Source organism: Apis florea, unplaced genomic scaffold, assembly GCF_048593485.1.
Source record: "Apis florea isolate Af1SG1 unplaced genomic scaffold, ASM4859348v1 contig_1794_pilon, whole genome shotgun sequence".
Lineage (NCBI taxonomy): Eukaryota > Metazoa > Arthropoda > Insecta > Hymenoptera > Apidae > Apis > Apis florea.
The window spans coordinates 1,101,173-1,121,444 of NW_028256482.1; the positions used below are offsets into that span (position 1 = coordinate 1,101,173).

General features: G+C 20.6%; 1 protein-coding gene across 2 annotated transcripts in view; it reads right to left on the reverse strand.

Annotated features, from left to right (window-relative positions):
• Nucleotides 1-209: 209 nt before the first annotated feature.
• The window catches only part of prom (prominin), a 59,841-nt gene continuing 39,778 nt past the window's right edge, over nucleotides 210-20,272 (reverse strand). For both annotated transcript variants that reach the window (XM_086912691.1, XM_086912696.1), the window contains 12 exons: nucleotides 17,094-17,189; nucleotides 13,560-13,762; nucleotides 13,055-13,190; nucleotides 12,115-12,285; nucleotides 10,283-10,382; nucleotides 9,529-9,723; nucleotides 7,067-7,289; nucleotides 5,544-5,843; nucleotides 3,575-3,733; nucleotides 3,355-3,488; nucleotides 808-858; nucleotides 210-392 (listed from right to left, as the gene is read on the reverse strand). In XM_086912691.1, the coding sequence (XP_086768817.1) occupies nucleotides 359-392; nucleotides 808-858; nucleotides 3,355-3,488; nucleotides 3,575-3,733; nucleotides 5,544-5,843; nucleotides 7,067-7,289; nucleotides 9,529-9,723; nucleotides 10,283-10,382; nucleotides 12,115-12,285; nucleotides 13,055-13,190; nucleotides 13,560-13,762; nucleotides 17,094-17,189 (1,802 nt within the window). In that variant the 3' untranslated portion in view covers nucleotides 210-358. The remainder of the gene's footprint in view (nucleotides 393-807; nucleotides 859-3,354; nucleotides 3,489-3,574; nucleotides 3,734-5,543; nucleotides 5,844-7,066; nucleotides 7,290-9,528; nucleotides 9,724-10,282; nucleotides 10,383-12,114; nucleotides 12,286-13,054; nucleotides 13,191-13,559; nucleotides 13,763-17,093; nucleotides 17,190-20,272) is intronic.

Here is a 20,272-nt window from a genome sequence, read left to right on the forward strand (position 1 = left end):
ATAAAGTTTATTCAATTACAATATCCAATCCAATAAATTTAAATCTATAATCTTTGTTTATTTCAATTATTTTAACATTGCAAAATCTATTACTAACTTTTTTTGTCATTTTCCTCAATATCCAGTGCAATTAACAAATGGATTTGTCTGATTAATAATTTTATAATCTGACTGATGCATAATCATATTTCTCCAGCTTGCAACATGTGTTATGTTTTTAACCATTTTAATTTTAAAGTATTTTATTATTATATTAATTATTATATATAATAAAACTGCTAAAATAAATAATTAAAGATTTTTAAATGGCTTTATGTAGAAATAGAATTATTTATGAAATATTTCATAAAATATTTTTTTATTGCCATCCTTCTTCAGGTGGTGGTGGTGGTCTGAAAATAAAATGTTTTGTTATTGCATAAATGGATATCTATTTATTTTCAATTTATTTATTTGTATTAGTTTATTTGTAATTGTATCATGTTATTTAAACAATGTAATTCATTATTGTAATTAAGAAAAATAATTTAATATTTTCTAAAAAATATATTCTTAAATTATGAATACAGTATACAAATATTTGAATCATTTCAAAGAAAGATTAACGAAATATTAAGATTTTTTAAAAATCTTTAATTATTTTTTTAGTAAATGATTGTGTAAAGTAAATCTCTTATTTATTACGTTTCTTTCTTAAATAATTAAATTTAAAAATAATATTTATATTAAGATAATTAATTTATTAGAATTTTTTAAATATTTCTTTTTATTTTAAACAATTCTTTTTGGAATAAAACGTATGCTTACTCGGGTGTATTCCAATTTTCTTGTTGGTCAGGTTCAGTTGGCGGATCTTCTCTGAAATTAAAAACACGTAACAATTAATAATTACATAAAATTATAATTTTCTCCATTTATTTTTAAATAAAAAATTTCTACAAAATTATATCTATTCATGTTATAATGTATTTGTATCATATTCATATTAATGATTGTATAGATAGAGACAGAAGTAAACTGAGCAATATAAATGAAACACCACATATACACTTTGAGGCATCAACATTTCTGAAGCTATTACCAGTCAGCTTCTAATAGCAACTAGAAAATCTTAAATTTTTGTTTCTATTGCGAAAGAATTCTTAGATAGCGATAAATGGTACAAAAAACTCAGAAAATAAAGAAATATGTCTCTTGCGTCAAAAGGAATATTTTATTTTATATCTTATATCTTAAGGTTAATGAGAAATGGTAAAAAATAAAAAAATTTTGCTAATGTAGATTAATTCCAAAGTTTGAAAAAGCGCGAAAGTATATCAATCATATATAAATCAAACAGCACCTGTCAAAAACAAGATCAATCTAGTGATTGAAACATCGAATTGACTATCAGATCCAAAAGAGCGATCGAAAAGTGTCTCATTGAGTATATTTAAGTGACTTTGGATCCTTTCGATTATCAATTTAAGTTTCGACATTATTCCATTTTCAATATTATCAGGAGGGTGTGATCTGTCGCAGAAGATCTTTGAAAAAAGAAAAAGGGAGAAACAGAGACGTTTCTTGATATCATCAATGAGTTTGATTCTAATTTTTGTAAATTAATTACGAGATTATATAATCAGATGCTTCTGATCTTAAGAAAGTGATTGGACCCTTTTTTTAGAAAATAAAAAAAGGGACTTCAATACATTATTTTACAGAATAATAAATATCAGAAATATACAATCAAATGTCGTTGTTTTGAATGGAATTTTTAACCAGCGTTTCCATCAAAAATGGAAAATTACAATTCCCCATTATTTTACATACATTACATTATACTAAAATTTAGATTAGAAGATTATATTTTCATTGAAGATTTCCGTTATGAGATATGATTTTGAATCCTCTTACTTATTTAATTCCATATAAAAACAAACTATAAAATGATTATAATTAATGTTACCAATAGAAGATAAAAAGATTTGAGAAACTTAAAAAGAAAATATAATGGGGAAAAAAGCGAATTGATTAGTTCATTACTAAATGAGTATGCTAATGACGAGATTAGACTAGTAGACATAATATAAGTATAAGTAAATAATAAAGGAAAGGAAAGAAATCTCTCATTGAGGGATTTCTCCTAATAATTTTGCTTCAAAGTTGTCAAACGAGAACGTTATCTCGTTTATTACTAATAATGATTCAATTTCCATTTCTAAGAGAAATTAATGACATAAAAATTATCTCCACTATTACTGTTAGATTAGATAAAGTTAAAAGTTACGATGCCACGTTTGGATTGACGGAAATTTGGTTACATGTTGTAACTCTAATAGCAGAGGCAGTGGAGATTATATGATGTTATACTAATTTCTTTTTTAGGGAAAATTTCGGAGAAAATTAAGTCATTTTTAAATCGTAGCGTGTTTCAGAACTTGAAAATCCTGGCTATAAGTGCTCGATTACCACGTTAGATTGATTTGCACAATTAAAGAATTCTATTGTTCCATATAAGATAAATGGATCGTTTCATATAGATAATATAATCAATTATATTATAAACAAAAAAATACATAAGTGTGCAAATTCTTCGTATCTTTATTAAGATAACTAAAGCAGAAAAATTCCATTTTTATACGAATGAAAAGTTTTCTTCTTCGTAACGATGTAAGACGTATACATCTTTTTATATCATATCATATTTACATTTCGAATATACGTATATCTGAAATATTCTGAATAGATTGAACATAATAAATTTAAGAATCATGCTTAACAAGTAAAACAAACGATATGTAAAAACGAACTAAATTTTTAACTTTAAATTTAAATCACATATTTTTGTTGTATATAAGTTGTAAAGATTAAAATTTTTTAAAAAAGATTTAAAAAGAAAAATATATATATGTGATGGTATGAAAAATGTCTATTTAAACACTATTGCACTTTTTTGAAAGTTAAAATATGAATTGTGCAAAAATTTACATCGATTTTGAGAGTTATAATTATAAATATAACCAATATCTTAAAATCTATTAACATCTTTTAATTACTAATCTATTATATATAAAATGAAAAACTTAAATAAATGTCAATATATATCAATAGCACGTAAGATATATAAATAAAAATCTATTATAATTTAATATCTAATATTTATATAAATAAAATTAAAAAAAAAAGTCTTTTTTTCTATGATATTAAGTATAAATAATAATAATATTTGCAAGTAAGTTAAAGTAATATTAATTTGATCAAAAAAATATATAGAAAGATTCATAAAAACTTGCAGAGAATAAATTACAAGTTAATTTAGTTTTAATTTTAATTAATCAAACAGTTATTGAAGTTGGTGTTAAATGTACTTACGATCTCGTGGGTACGAGATTAGCATCTTTTTCATCATTTGATAATTTCTTATATACTAATGATAAAATATGTGCAGTTGGTGTACTTGCTATCATAATAACCGCGCAAATAAATGTAGCAAACCAATATCCACTCTGAAAAATAAAAAGTAAAATTATAAATCTAAAACAATATTTTTAAATATTTTTCTATGATTTTGTGTTTGTAATTTTATACGCACCAAATTACCTAAAAAATGATTACACAATAAAAGTTTAATTCCTTCTAAAACATCCCAAAGTGGTCGGCATTTGGCTATTCCATTACCCATTTCAGATAATACATGAAATCTCCATTGATCCAGATAATTAGCTAATCGATCTGTATAAGCTTTTGTTTTCTGTATATGTAAAGTATATCAATTATTATTATTATTATTACTTATTATAAATTATGGATAGAAATCATTTGGTACAATAAAAGAAATAAAAAAAAAAATGATATCGAAAGAGATGTTGAAAATGTTGATTTGAAAAAAAGTAATAAAAATTATTATTACATGTTAATGATGAATTACATGAGTGCTGCCTTATATTTATTTATATATGGAAATGTGTTTACTTATAGGTATCTTTATTGATTTTTAATTATTTATAATTGAATAATAAAACCATAAACACATTTTTGTTATTTCTTTTTATCTTAAAAATTCATCTCTTAAATTTTTTGACATTTATAATCGAACGTTCTGTATATGATCTCTCGCACTATCCTTGGCAAAAAATTTTTGGTCAACAATATAAAATTCATTAAAAATTAAAAATTGGTAATAACAAAAATGCGATGTGACGAGTTATACGACAATGATGATATCAAGAATCAAAATTTTGCTTAATCATTTCAAAGATTTAAAAAAGTGATTTATACGCGAACACGTGGAATTAATAACGAAGAATCGTGTTACGTGTAATGCTACAATCAACTAGGCCAATTTCTTAAAATGAGTCAATAAATCTAGCCACGTATTCGAATATATTGTCATCCATATTTATCGATTCGCCTATAAATTATTAACCATGACAGACGTTGAAATAATAGAAGACTTTAAATCATATTTACTTAATATTTATATAATAAGTGCTTTGGTACACTAATATCACTTTCAGTATCCAGTTTTTTATTATCATTATTATCATCAATATTTTTAGAAATCTCGTAATCATTTTCAAGCGTATCTAATTAAACATTTAACGCTTGCGGTTTAAATCCGTGTTTATTGAATATAAATATTCACTTACACTCATTTCTTCTCCTTTTTTACTTACAAATTATAATATCTAACTATAAATTATATAATAAAATTATAATTATAATAAATAACGTTTGATCATTTATTTTGCACATATTATCAGCTACTAATATCTTACTCATACTTATTTTTTTTTTTTCATTCATTACATTCGAATATAAATGGAATGTTAATGTATTACCTTAACGTCTTTCAATTTAAAAATTAATAACAAAACTAATATTTGCATGTATAAGTTAATATTAATAAATATGTCTATTTGAATATATAAAAAACATGTATGGTCCAATATATAAAGCATAATATTTATATTTATCACGTTTGTTATAATAAATATTTTTTTTAATAAGAGAAATTTGATAACAAAAACAATTATAATTTTTGAGATAAAATGATATTTAAATCGATTTGATATGAAATAAAAAGCAATTTAAATCTTTTTTTTTTAACAAAAGAAAAAGTAACATTAGATTTAATTAGATATTTAATACACATATTGAAAGCAGTTATTTATGGATACGGAAACATCATAAAATATTAAATAGAAAATACTTAAAAAAAAAAGTTTATTTCTTTACGAATTAAAGAAAGAATTTAATAATATTGAATATTTTTTCCGAAATTTCTGTCAATTAAGTATTTTTTTCCAACTACTATTTTGTTACAATATAAATAATCCATGATATCTGCAAATACAAATAATTTAAAATAAAATAAAATAACAGAACGTTCAGATATTAATGTATGATTTGTAGTAATGAGAAAATATAAAAAGAAAATTGTATATATAGATTTATTTTAATATCAAGTTATATTATTTATATCGATTATTATTAATTATTTTATTAATTATTAATTAAATTTTCTTAATCATAAAATAAAAAAATCAAAATATACGTACTAATTGAGCAATTTTATCTCCTTCATTGTCAATATAATATTGAATGCTCTTCAAATGAGAAAGTGAATAATTAATGTGTGTTTGTAGCGGCTGTATTTGCAATTCTAATGCAGCAAGGTTGTATAACAACTTATCTTGTAATTTCATCAAAGGTTTTAGACGCCTTGAATTTATATCTTGCATAATTGATACAATAGTTTCCAAGCTTCTTGCTGTTAATTTATCATTCATTCGTTGGGTAACTTTATCCAATTGATCTGATAATATTTCTAAATCTTTATTTAAAATTTTTCCTTGGATCTAATAACAAATAACATTTCAAAAATTACAAAATGTTAATAAACTATTATTGTAAAAAATACAGAATATTTTATATATTTTTAAACATTTTAGATTTAAACAAATCTAACAAAATTATTTTTAATAAAACTAACAAATAAATTTTAATGATATAATAAAAATTGAAACTATATATGCAGTAAATAAAGTTGAGCAAAATATCATATAACTTAATTAATGATTAGAAATTAAAGTTAATTAACTATATAATCATTAATTATTAAATATTTTTTATTGAATCTAGAAAAAAGATATAATATTCAATCTAAGCTTATTATTAATTTGATTACAACAGCAAAGATCGACAATTTATCTGTCAAAATTTAATAATCTTTTAATTTTGGACATTGATTTCAAACTGGAAAACAATTTAGAGATACATAATTTTTTCTGGTATTAATTCGAATAATGTTCAAGCATTTATATAATATATGTAAGCATTTATGGATTTTTTTTATAGTTTTTTTTAATAGAATTAAGATTTAATACTAGAATTACAAGTCTATAAATTTTTTTATAGACTTCTCGGTTTAAAATTCTTGAATTTTTATATTAATTTTTTATTACGTTTAAATTTATTAAAAAATTTTAATTTACACATTATCTAATTGATCAAGAATATTTATATATCACTTGTTTTTATCAATCTATCGCAAAAATAAATAACTAAATAAATAATATTTTTTAACTATTTTAATCTATTCTAATCTAATTATTTATAAAAATATAATATATAAATTTTTATAATAAACAATTTTTTTGGTGGAACGAATTGCTTCTTATAGCAAATTGAAACATTTTTATTACTATTTTTAAAAATATGTGAAATGAATATTTTTACATAATCGAAATATGTTATATTTCATAAGATACACTTTCTATTAAAAAGCAATTTTTTAAATATTAAAGATGTTGATTAAAAATATTTAGAAATCCATCAAAAGAGTAAATTTAAGTAAATGGAAGTGAATAGCAACTGCATATAAACATAACTCATATTATATATATTCTATTATTGCTATAATTAATAATAAAAAGAAATTAATTATTTATCTTACTAAATCATTTAAGTAATTATTTTTATATACACTTATTATATTATACAAAATTAAAAGAGAATTTAATTTAAAAAAAGTTTCTACAAAACAAATCTAAATATAAAATAAATTAAAGATTTACTATACCATAACTCTATGTTCTGTTAAATTTAATCCGCAAGCATATAATAAATCATGTAGTTGCCTTTCAAAATATCTTGGAAATATATTTAAGGTTCTCAATTCGACTTTAATTTTTAATATAATTCTAGAAAAGCTTGACCAAGTCCAATATGCAGCAAGTTGCTCTAATTTCATTGTATTTCCTAATCCAAATGCTGGGTAAGCTGGTTCATTCATTCGACATTTCCTATAATCATATATTATACGTTTATTAATAATTAATTAATATTAAAGATTATTTTATCTTGAAGTTTTAAATTATTTTGCAAATAAAATTGAAGCTTTTAGGATTTAATAAAATATTATTATTTTGTATTTGTTACATTAAATTTCAAGAAAGCTGAATAAATGCTTTTTATTAATATTGCAATGTTTATATTATATTAAATAATCAATTATCAAATCAATATTATCAATAGCTATTTATAATAAAATTTTATAATAAAGATATATTATTACTAATAATAATATTTATTTAAAGAAAAATATAATTTATTTTATTATTGTAATAAATACATAAATAAATAAATATTTCTATACTATAATAAATATTATATTTTATATTATATATATTTTTTTTATTTCTTGAAAATTTTTTCAAAATTATCCAATTACAATTAAATATAAGAAGAAATCATAGCAAAAAAGATATTAAATAAATATATACAATACTTAGAAGTTTTTATATTAAATTATAATATTAAAAAAAAATATATATAAATTAATATCAAACTTATGCTTAATATTAGCAAATATCTGAGTATTTATAAAAGAAAATATAATAAATAGAATAAGTAATATCTACAAAAAACAATATAGATATAAATAAATAAGGATATATATATGTATAGTGCACGTGTAAATAAAAAAAGAAATATAGCGATAGAATTTAATAACCTAATAAATAATTGACATTTTCGTATATCAATTTTTGTTTTCGCCTCTAAAATTAACTCTCCAAAGATATAATGAATGTATTAATATTTTGTATAGAATAATAAACATTTGTAAAATGTGTATATCATCTTTTATGGCAAATTTTTAATCGTCTTAAAATAATTTAAAGCAAATTAAATGTTTGATTTTTGTTATATTGTTACAATATATTAATTATAAAATAAGTTTATTTGAAATAATTTTGCATTTCTTTTTTTTTTACGATTTTCTCCTACATTGAAGCAGTTTCTTTTTTTCGAAGTTTCTCTGTAAAAAATTATTCAAGACAAAAAAAATTGAAATCATTATTACATCAATTTGCACGAGAAAAAAATTATATTCTATCATATTTCAATGTATTTTTTAAATTATTGATACAATTATTGACATGATACAAATTAAAATGATACAATTAAAAACAAGTGATACAATTTTTGAATGATTGCATAGAATATAATATAAATTAAGTTATGTGCAGTTCTTGGCCAAGAAATTAAGATCACGTATAATATTTAATATTTTTCATGCTTTTACTAAAATTTAAAGATCTGAAAAAATTTAATTGCAAATTTTATTAATTGTTAATGTACTTCACACATATATTAATTTGCTAGCTATCTAAATTTTTCATTTTTGGAATACAAATATTATAATATATTCACAATAGATAAACAATTATTTGGGGAGCGCATATATGCGCGTTTTTTTTTTTTAATATGTGTGTGTAAACTGTTTTGACATCTGATAAATTAATGTATTAATATATAAATAATTCATATATTATAATGCATATTATTATTTTGTACTATACATATAATGAGCCAACTCTTTTGATATAAATTCAATTGAAAATATTTGAAGTTTATTTATCTATATACGTATCACTAGTCATTATATGCTAGCTGATTTAAAAATAATGAATATTTGTTAAATCTAAAAATAAAGGATATGATAAAATAGTGCATAAGAAGCATACTGGAAAGAATATTATAATCAAAGCAAAAGAAATTAAAACTTAAAATATGAAAGAGAAATAGAAAATTAATAGTTGATAAAAATTATTATTGAATTATTATTGCCTCGCTAAAAATATGAAATAGTTGAAAATTATATAGTTGAATGGCGCTAATTTTTTTTTGGCCAGACATTGTATGTTTTATTCATGTTTTTTAAAAAATTGTTTTACTTGAAAATCTTGCTTTGTCGAATAATCGAATTGTTTGATAAAATATCGAATGGCATTTAAGCTTCTCTTTGTAAAATTTGAATAAATATATATGTATAAATAATTTGAAAAATAAAAATATAAAATTCATTTCATTAAATTTCTTAAAATTCCTTAAAAATTTTACTGGATTCATATTATTAACATTCCACATATCTTACAATTTGATTTGAAAACTAAATTTTTGAATTATATAATTTTTCTTGGATAATTAATTATATATGGATATATATATGTTTACTATGTATTTAAAAAATGAACTTACTCAAATAGGTCCTTTAAAGGTACACTTAATCTTTTTCCTAAGAATATTCGAGTTTCCAAAATAGCTTGTAATGTATTATAATTCGGATCATGAAGTGGACGGCAGATTAACATTTCGGTATGACTCGATAATATCAAAGTCATAATAAAAACTATCCATAATATAATTGAGATAATACAAGCCATAAAAACGCCACTGAAATATGAAAAAAATGCAATTAATTCGTTTAAAAACTTTTGTCATATGAACAAAGAATCGAATAAACAGCTAATGATACATATCCAACAGTTTTTCATTAATATTTAATTCATTAACAAATTCAAAACGAAAATTTTCGTAAAGGAAAAAGTTGCTTTATGAAATTACTTAAAAAAAATTAAGATTTGTTGATTTTTCTTTGTATAATATAAATTATATATATGTTTATTAAAATATGTAGAATATTTTTAGAAACTAAATCAAATATAAAAGACAATATACAAAAATATTGGTTAAGTCATATTATTATAAGCAATCAGTTGAAATAATATACTAGCTCATCTAAAGAAGAGCAACATTAGATTAACATTAATTACAATTTTTTAATAATAATAAATGAAATAATTTGTACATTTATTGAACTTATAGCTATAATATGATATATGCTTCAGAAAATATTCTAGACAAAATTTATATTTTTTTCTTAATAACATTTGAAATTTAATATTGAATGTAAACAAGTATTGAATCGAATTATATATATATATACACATACCATAAAAGTGTAAATCGAATTTTAGTTTCATAAGCACCACAACGACAACAGAGAGCCCCTAGCAATAATAGCCAGATGAGTAAAATACATAGGACTGCACCTATAATATATAGATAAGAATTTGTCATCATATTAATCTTTATATTCTTATATAATATGATATTTATGATCTATCATATTTATTCATATACTTTTTTAATTTTTTTTATTTTTTAATTATTAACAATTATTTCAGATTTTAATTCTAATTCAGATGATTCACAATGATTCTAAATCCCGAAAATGTAGTTAAGACATGAAAGTTTGTCTTAAGCGTTTTAATATAAAAGAAAAAAGAATATAACTTTGCGAACTCCTTGTCTTTCATATGATAAGTTTTATGAATTTTATATTTTAAGATAAAATATTTTCTAAATTAAAGATTTTTCAAATTATAAATAAATATTTTTTTTTTGTAAAAAGTAACGAGTTATTGATCTGTGCAATAAAAATTATGTAGTTTCATTTAAAATTAAACTTGATCTTCAAATAATTTTTATGATCAATTTAAAATTAATAAAACTGTTAATATTGCATAATGTATCTCTATATATCCAAACTTTTAAGAACATTTTTTTTATAATGTTCTTTCCTTAAATGATATTTTATATTTAAATAAAATAGATACAATATTTTTATTTAAAATATTAGTGATTTTAAAATTTCAAAAAAAATCTTGGAAAAATTGTTTGTTTAGCTCAAAATGATCAACACAAAATTACTATTTAACATCAATAAAAATATTTCAGAGATACTAACGAAATAAAAACTATTTATGAAATACATATATGTTTTTATAGTATAATAATAAGCAAATATTGATTTAAAAATAATGTTTGCATCTACCAACTGATTTCAATTAATATTAATAATAATATATATTTTTTAAATTAATATCTTTAATCAATTATTCGGTTTACACTTAATGTTGCCAAGAAACTCATTCATTGAATATTTGTGATAAAAATCAATTTTATTTAAAAAAAATTAATTGTAAGATTTATATTACTTTTTTGCTTTTTTTAGCGATTATTTTTAAAGTTTTAATAAATTTTTAAAGTCTTAGATTCTTTCTTTTTATCGTTTATATTTATAATTTATATAACTATGACAGCAACTTTAATGTAATCAAAGATAATTATCTCGTCGTTATTTTTTTTTCTAACGATTTATAGAAGTTGGATCTTGATAAGCATTGAGCGAAGATGAATTTAATATAACTGTTGGCAAATAATAACTGGTAATCATATTAAGTTTTTTCTTTTTTTTTTTTTTTTAATTGCAAACATTTTTATGAGAAATAAATGACAATTAGAAATAATAATGATTAAATGTTACGTTTGCCAATGCATAATATAGTAATCTTTTGTTAGAGGATTAAATAATTATAAAAATAATTTTAAAATTTCAAGAATTGCTACAGCATTTTGATATGTTATAGAAATATAGAGTAAATAATCATGTTGTATTTCTGATAATATCACATTTAAGTATTTCTGTAGTTATGAATCAGTTTATTGCTAATATATATATTAATCATGTGCCATCAATATTTAGATAACAAAAAGTTCATATGAATTTCTATATTTCAATGGATTTTTACTATGTTAAATAGAAACAATATTTGCTCTCAAAGAATTTCTCAAAGAAACAAGTCCAAGTTTTTTATACTCATTGTATAATTTTGTATAATAAACATATTTATGTTTTAATAACATTTATAAATTTATATATGTATATTTGCACAAATAAAATTTAATTTATTTTTTCTTTTTTTCAATTTATATACTCACCTATACCTACGAGCCATCTCACGTGTTCAAAAACTATTATATATGGCGTCGTATAATCCACTAAACGTCTTGCAAATTCTAATTGCTTAACGAGCTCTGAATTACTTGCTTCCATATTTCGTGCTTCATCGAAAATCCTGGCTCGCATTTTATTCACTTCACGTCGAATTTCTGAAAAGATATCTTTTTTCATTTCATATAAAGATTTTTTTTAAATGTTATTGGAAATTCGACTATTATAGAAATATAATATATATGGTAATATTTTATGTTAATGTCCAGAACTGATTAACTTTGAATATTGTACAAATGTAATGCCTAAATGTAATACTGAGAGTGTTACTCGAAGGACCGTGAAAAAAAATAAATAAACAATTATCAAATTATTATGTAAAATAGTTTATCTAAAAATTATTTAAGAAAAATTATATTTAAAAGATATGTAACAAATGAGTAAATAATATAAATTATCTAATGAAGATTATATTTTATGTACTTATAAATTATAAATTTTTACTGTTACAAAATTATTTAAAACTCACGATCGTGATGTTTGTTTTATGTTGATTTAAATTCTTTTTATTATTTCTTTTACTTAAAATTTTCATAAACAAAGTTTTAAGTTTTTCTTAAAATTAAATATTATACAAATATATTTTACATTCATTGTATATGAAATAAAATACTTTTTTTATATAATATTCTTTATAATATAGCAAGTTATAGTTGTTCACTTTTCTATATATGTTTTTATATCGTACAATTGTATTATTATTTATATTCTTTGCATTTTCCAAATTTTCTCACTTATTTTTTATAAATATAATTTTTATATAGCTATATAGTTGAAATTATTTAAAAATATTCTTAACATTATTCTTATTTAATATATATTTGTTATATATATTTTTATTTTTCAATATACCATATTTTTACTTACGATTTCTGGCTTCTAAACTATTTCGTGCAATATGTTGTGGAATATATAAATATTCTCCTCGAACTTGACGTATAGTTTTTGTCAGATTTTCTTGTTTAGTATTATGCAAACGTAATAAACGAGTATCTTTTACGAACTGTAAAAACATAAATAATATTAATAAAACTTTGCTTATTCAATATAAAGATACATTTTATAATTTTCATAATAAGAAAATGTATTTCATGAATGTTCCTTAAAATATTATGGTATAAATAATTGAAAAAAAATTTTTTAACCTAAGTCTTTATTTCAACATAATTCTTTATTTTAACAATATTTAATATTTAATGTGGTACACAAAGTTTAATCTTACATTTAATAATTATATACAAAATTTTATCAAGATGTGTTCCTCTTGAATAAGAACACATGAAAAATATAAATAAATGAAAATTATATATATATACATTGTTTAAATTAATATTACATTAATATTAATTTGTAAAAAATGTATTGAATTTACCTGATCAATACGTAAAGTTACTCGTAATTCAGAAGAATCAATAATGGTACAGAGAGGTCGATCTTGGCCAGTACAAGCTCTTAATGCACTTTCTAAATTTTGACGTAAACTATTAATTTCTATAGTTAATTCTTTACCAAGATTACGAATATTTTCTCCATCATTTAACAAAGATTCGACATTGTTCGAAACTTTTTGGCTAACTGAAATAATATTATGATAAATGGTAACACATATAGTTATATATGTTGTAATTTATAATTTTAACTTGAAAAACCAATATTTTTATATAATAAGACTATAAAAATATGTATTACAGCAATTACATTAATATATAATTTCATTTTTTTCTGATATAATAAATTTATTACGTGAGATGAATTATATGATTTACATGCAAATATCGTTTTATTTATAAGTTATATAAGCAACTGAATTTGTCCTAAAATATCTGCATGCAGACAAATTATAAAACATCAATACCACTACTACAATAGTATTACAATTTTACTTACATAATAATGGATCCAGTAATTCAATTAAATGTTACAATTATACCAAAACTTAAATATAATGTTATATGTGAAGAATTGTTATGAAAAATAGCACTTTTAATATTTTTTATTATATAAAATATTATCTATATATATGATCAAATTTTTACATGTTCAAAATTCACATATCCTTTAGTAAAAAATAAAGATTTTTATTTGCTACGTTTTTCTTTTTGCTTTTTGCAAATTTTCCAAAATTTTTTTAATTCTTTCGATATTGTAAAATATTTTTAATGATATTTGTTTTTTATTGATGTCTTTTATTAAATATTATTAAATATGATATAAATTTGTAGTTTCACGTTCAATCTTTTATTAATTTATCAAAATATAATTTAATCTTTTATTAATTAATTAAGTTTCAAGGTCGCAATCTGCTTTCATATGGAACTTAAAGGAAAAACATAAGACCAGCTTAACTTATTTGAAAAACATATTCTTATTATGTGTAAGTGAAAGTGTAAGTTAAAATTAATAAAATCCTAAAATTTTTAGCAAAGACATTATATATAATAAATAACAAAATATAATAAATAATATAACAGAATAAAAATGAAAATAGTTGTTATTCAAAATTCCAAAATTCAACACACTTTTTTTTTTAAACTTTGAATAATCTATTTCATTATTTAACACTAAGTATGCTCATAATTCTAACGATTATGACTGCTATGATTCTATGATGTCATTAAAGATAGTGAAAGAGACATTTTTGTTAAATGCGATAAATTTCAGAATCAAAATAAAATTTTTGAAATTGTAAAAGTGATACTTCTTTCGTAATCATTATTTATATTAAATGATAAATGATTTTCTATCATTTTGTTACAATAGTTGAATAGAAATATCGGAAATAATTTATTGAAGATGAATGAATTATTCATCTGAAATAATTAGATTTATAATATGTACATATATATATGTTTAAACTGATAATTCATTTTAGAATTTTAAGATTGCCAAGAACGTCCTAATAACAGCAATAAATTAAGTCATTGATCACTATAATTTTATTTTTAGCTGTTGAGCATCGAATTTGATTGATGCTTTATCATATTATAATCGAAGTGCTCAATTATATCAATTTAGATAATAAATTGAAGCCAATAATTAAAAAATAGCCATTTCTTCGTAAACATTGCTGTTAACATTGTTGTTTTTGTATTCTCAACTTCACAAGAGTATATTGATTGACTCTTGTCAAAAAAAGCTTATCAATTAATAGCCTTTAAAAATATCATAGTCATTCTTTCATGAATTCTTTTTTGACATTTTCTCTTAAGGAGAGAACGATACCTGGAATTATCTTCGAATTTCTTCTAAAAATTTTCTTCAGATTCGAAATAGATTACAAATTACAAATTATTGCTGAATGAAATCTTGGAAAATGTCGAATTAAACCAGATTCTAAGCATTAAAAAATTTTAAAACTTTACTGGATATTGACAAAAATGTAGTTAATATTTTTGTTCATGTTGATATAAAATATTGATGTATTCTGTTATGATACGAAAACAAAATGTGTTGCTCAAAATGAAAAAAAAAGAAATGAATTTTTAAAAAATTATGAAGTATTTATTTTTAATAATAGATATAACAATACAATATAACAAATTATTATTTAAATTAACGATACTCGGAAACTTTAATAATCTTTTGTCAATCGATTTTTATGCATATAGAATATCCAAAAAATAAAAACATTGCACATATTTATATAGTTGCTATCTTTTTCAAAATTCAATGCACAATAGAACGAAATGAAGATATTGATTACATCATTATAAACAAGTATTTTTTAAATTAATCAATCAATAATTAATCATTATTATTTTCAGACAATATCACATCTATGAGCATTAGACTACCAGTGTTGTATGTACTGAAAGCCAGAAACTCTTTGCTACTAATATGAAGACTGAAATGTAGTTCATGATAATAGTTGCAATCGTTATTGGGGCAATATTCATAAGATTTTTTATTTCAAATAATTTTGATTTAAAATCATGTAATTGTGTGAAGAAAAAATGATGCTAAATCATTGCTCATATATTCAATTGATTAAAACTTTTTATTTATGAGATATAAAAAATTAAATTAATGAGTTAGTTTAAAAATTCTAAATTTTGTTCTAAATATTTAAGTAGATTTACTTTAGTTATGCTCAAAAAAGTTCAATTTAAAATTTTTATATGTATCTTATTCAGATTAAAATTATATTTCATAGATTCAATAAGTAAATCGAATATAATGCAATAATGAACCTATAATTATTATTATAATTATGCTGATTTGTTGCTTTTTATAACATGAGATTTGACATAAGTTATATGAGATAAAATATTCAAGATTTTCGTATAACATAAATGATTTTTCACGTATTATATTACATTTATGTTTTGGTATAATGAGTTTGGTGTATTTGAAATGATATGAATAAATTGCATTTTTTTATTAAAAAAAACTTTATCAAACTAAAATCTTTAAAAAACCTTTGTGATATTATTAATAACTATATATATAACAATTATAAATAACTAAATGACTTTATTTAGTAAAAATTAAATTGCTTATAATTTAAAAGATAAATTTTAAATGACACTTCTATATTTCTACATGTATTTTATAATATTTACTTATTTTTTGTTGCCTTATAAATTATTAATACTGATATATTTTTACTTTTCAGTTTTTCTATAAGTATAATTGAATATAAAAAAATATAAAAAAATATATGAACATTAAAAATTTGCTACTCTATAAATTATATTATTTTATAAACTATGAAAAATTTTTCATAAAAATTTCTGTAAATTAAAAATGCATAATTTTATCATTTATTACGAAGTTATGATATAAAAATTAAATATGGTATTGCGTATTAATAATTCAATAACTTATATATTAGTCGCAATAAGAAAATTAATTTCAACATTTAATGGTTAAAATGGATTGTGAATAGTTTAATATTTTTTTTTACCATTTAAAAGATCCATGAGCGTGTTTAATGCATCATTCAATCCTGTTTCGCTGGATAATTCAGTCTGAACCGGTTTTCCTAATAATTCTTCTATATCTAAAATAATTTACATTTACATTAATAACATTTATATATTCACATTGGAGTTTTAACAGAACGTATTTTATATTCTTCAAATCATAGATACCAAAATTATTATGATTAAATTTTGATTGCAGAAAATGTATGAAATAATGTATTCATAAATATAAATATACAGGATATTCAGTTTTGATTTATAAATAAAAATTAATCATAATAATGTGAAAATATATGTAAACAATTAAATGATTAAGTGGAATTAAATGATTTCGAAATAGATATATTCTATAATAAAATTCTATAAAATATTATAATGTAAAATAATAAAATGTTTGAAATTTTTTTTTGTAATATATTTCTTATTTAAAAGTTTGAGTTTTTGTATAGTATTTGAAACCAATTTTATAATTATTTTTTTCATTTTTAAAGTAACTGTAATTTCAGAATGTGAATCTATTTTTGTTTCTCTATTTTTTCTGTGTAAAGAAAAAAAAGTACTAAATTAGATTAGGAAAAGCGAAAGTGAATAGATATTGTCAATTATAAAAGAGATTTTTGTTTTTTTATATTTATATTATTTAATTTTTTGAATAAAAAATTTTTACATTATATACTTGAAAGCAAATATATTACATTTTCAATTACTTAATCCTTCATTTTTGTGTTAGAAGAAAATAAGAAAATAAACACATATACAAGTGATATTATTTAATTTTTGGTTGAAATTTACGATGAAAATATATTAAATCATGTACTAATTATAAAATATCCTCTATCTTAATAATAATATAATATATTGATGATTATTTGAAATATGATTTTTTTGTACCATTTTAAAATTATTGAGAATATCATTTTGAACAACTTTTTTTTCTTATTCTTATTTAATCGAATTCTTTCAATTTTCAAGATATTAATAAAAAACTATCATTACTATCGCATTGAATTCTATCTATATTTATAAATTTATATTTGTGACATAGCAATATATTCACCGCTTGATAATATTTTTATTTGTCTTTTAAACCTTTTTTAATAAGCATGATCCAAAATTGGAAAAAAACAATCAAGTTCATTACAATTTTAAATTGTAAGATATATGGATAAAAGAACATTGTTTAAATGAATTGCAATAAATGGATATGAAACAATTTTGACAAATTTTTGTTTTCAAGAAAGTTTAAAATATAATGCGTGGGTTTTATTCTTTTTTTATAATATCCATTTTTTATCTCTTTACTCTTTGTTTATAATCTTTTATCTACTACATATTACCTCTCTCCCCTTAACATATATAAAATTAGAAATAAAATCAAATAAAATAAAATGGAAAATAGTTGTTGATAAAATTTAATCAAAATCACATTATTATATAATTAAGTCTTATTTCTTATATATTTTTATAGTATATCGATGATTTAATTAACAATAACATTAAAATTAATATTTAAAGTCATGTGTAAAAATAAATTTTTAAGAAAAATTAATTAATCCCTTAAAACACCAATTAAAAATTCAAAGCAATTGTTTTCCCACCAATTTTTTTATTCTCTATTTTTTTAAAATTCAAAAGAACATTAACAAATCTTCGAAAAAAACAAACACAAAAAAATGTTATTTTATGCAAAAAAGATTAAGATAATTGCATCTAGTTCGCTTAACTCAGGCAACAAAGAAAAACTTGAAAAGGATAAAAAAAAATATTGAAAAATAAGTTTTTAGTCAAAATTTAACGACAATATGGTAAATTTTAAAACATATGAATGGCACAAAAGGAATGTCACATTCAGCATACTAATATCTTGTTTCTTTGCGAATCTTTTTATTGTTTTCATTCTTCTTTCCTTTTCTTTCATAAAAGTATCTCTAATTCCCAAAAAAGAAATAATCAGTGAGGCATCGAGAGATAAAAAATTTTTACGCAATGGAAATAGCACGAGATGTCCATTAATGGAATTCATGGAAATCATAAATGATGAACACTCTTCTTCCAAATGTCTGTGACAAGCTTTGAGAGAATATACTGAAGACTTGGAAGCAGTATTTCCAGGATCTTGTATACAGGAATATAATAAAAATTAAGTGCATACAAATTGGACAATGCTAGAAAATATTTCTCACTGTTACTTAATAACAAATGGTGAATACTGATGCATTAAAACTTTGTATATATTGATATATCAGTAAAGATAGAAATATAATTAATTAAAGCAAACTTTAATAGCAAACTTTAGTATAAATCAGAATGTAGATGTAGATCATATTTATTTTCATTCAGATCATAAAGCCAATCATGCTATACATAATAGATCATGATATAATGATAATGAGATCTAAAATAATAATAAATCTTTAAAAGCATTATATATTCTTATGTAAACACTACCAATTTGGATTGAGATAATTCATTGGAAAATTAATAAATTATATATAAATTTTAGATTAATATAATCAGTATAGTAAAATATTTAATTAATAATGATTCCTTGAATCGAATGAAATGGAAAATAGATATAAAGAGGTCAACAAAGAAATAGTGAAGAATTGGAATTTCTACTTCTTTTGAATTTTAAAAATGAAGAAATTAATCAGAGACTCTTATAAATTACATATTCATGTTACTATTATCAACAAAGGATCGATAAAAATATTGAAGAAATATTTAGTAATACAATAACATTGAAGAAATAGTACAATCGAAATAAATTCAGAATAAAATTAATTAGGAAGGCTATCATTAAGGTCGATAATGTCAAGCTTACGAGTCGATCGAAGGATAAATTGAGAATCTTTACGCGTATTATTATGACCAATAAATAAAAACAAGAAGAGAGAGATAAAAAGAAGAATTGTAAATGGTAATATCAATGATAACAATAATAAAAACAGTTTTTATGAATGATGATATAAACATCATATTTTAACTTTCCATTATAATGTTAATGCGCTTCTGAAAATAATGGTCATCAAACTAGATATGAGGTATTTTAGTGAATATATCACTGACATTTAAATATAACGACTTCTTTATTTTCTCCTGCTCATAAAAATAAAATATCAACGTTAATTGATCAATCATAACTTGTGAATTTAGTATA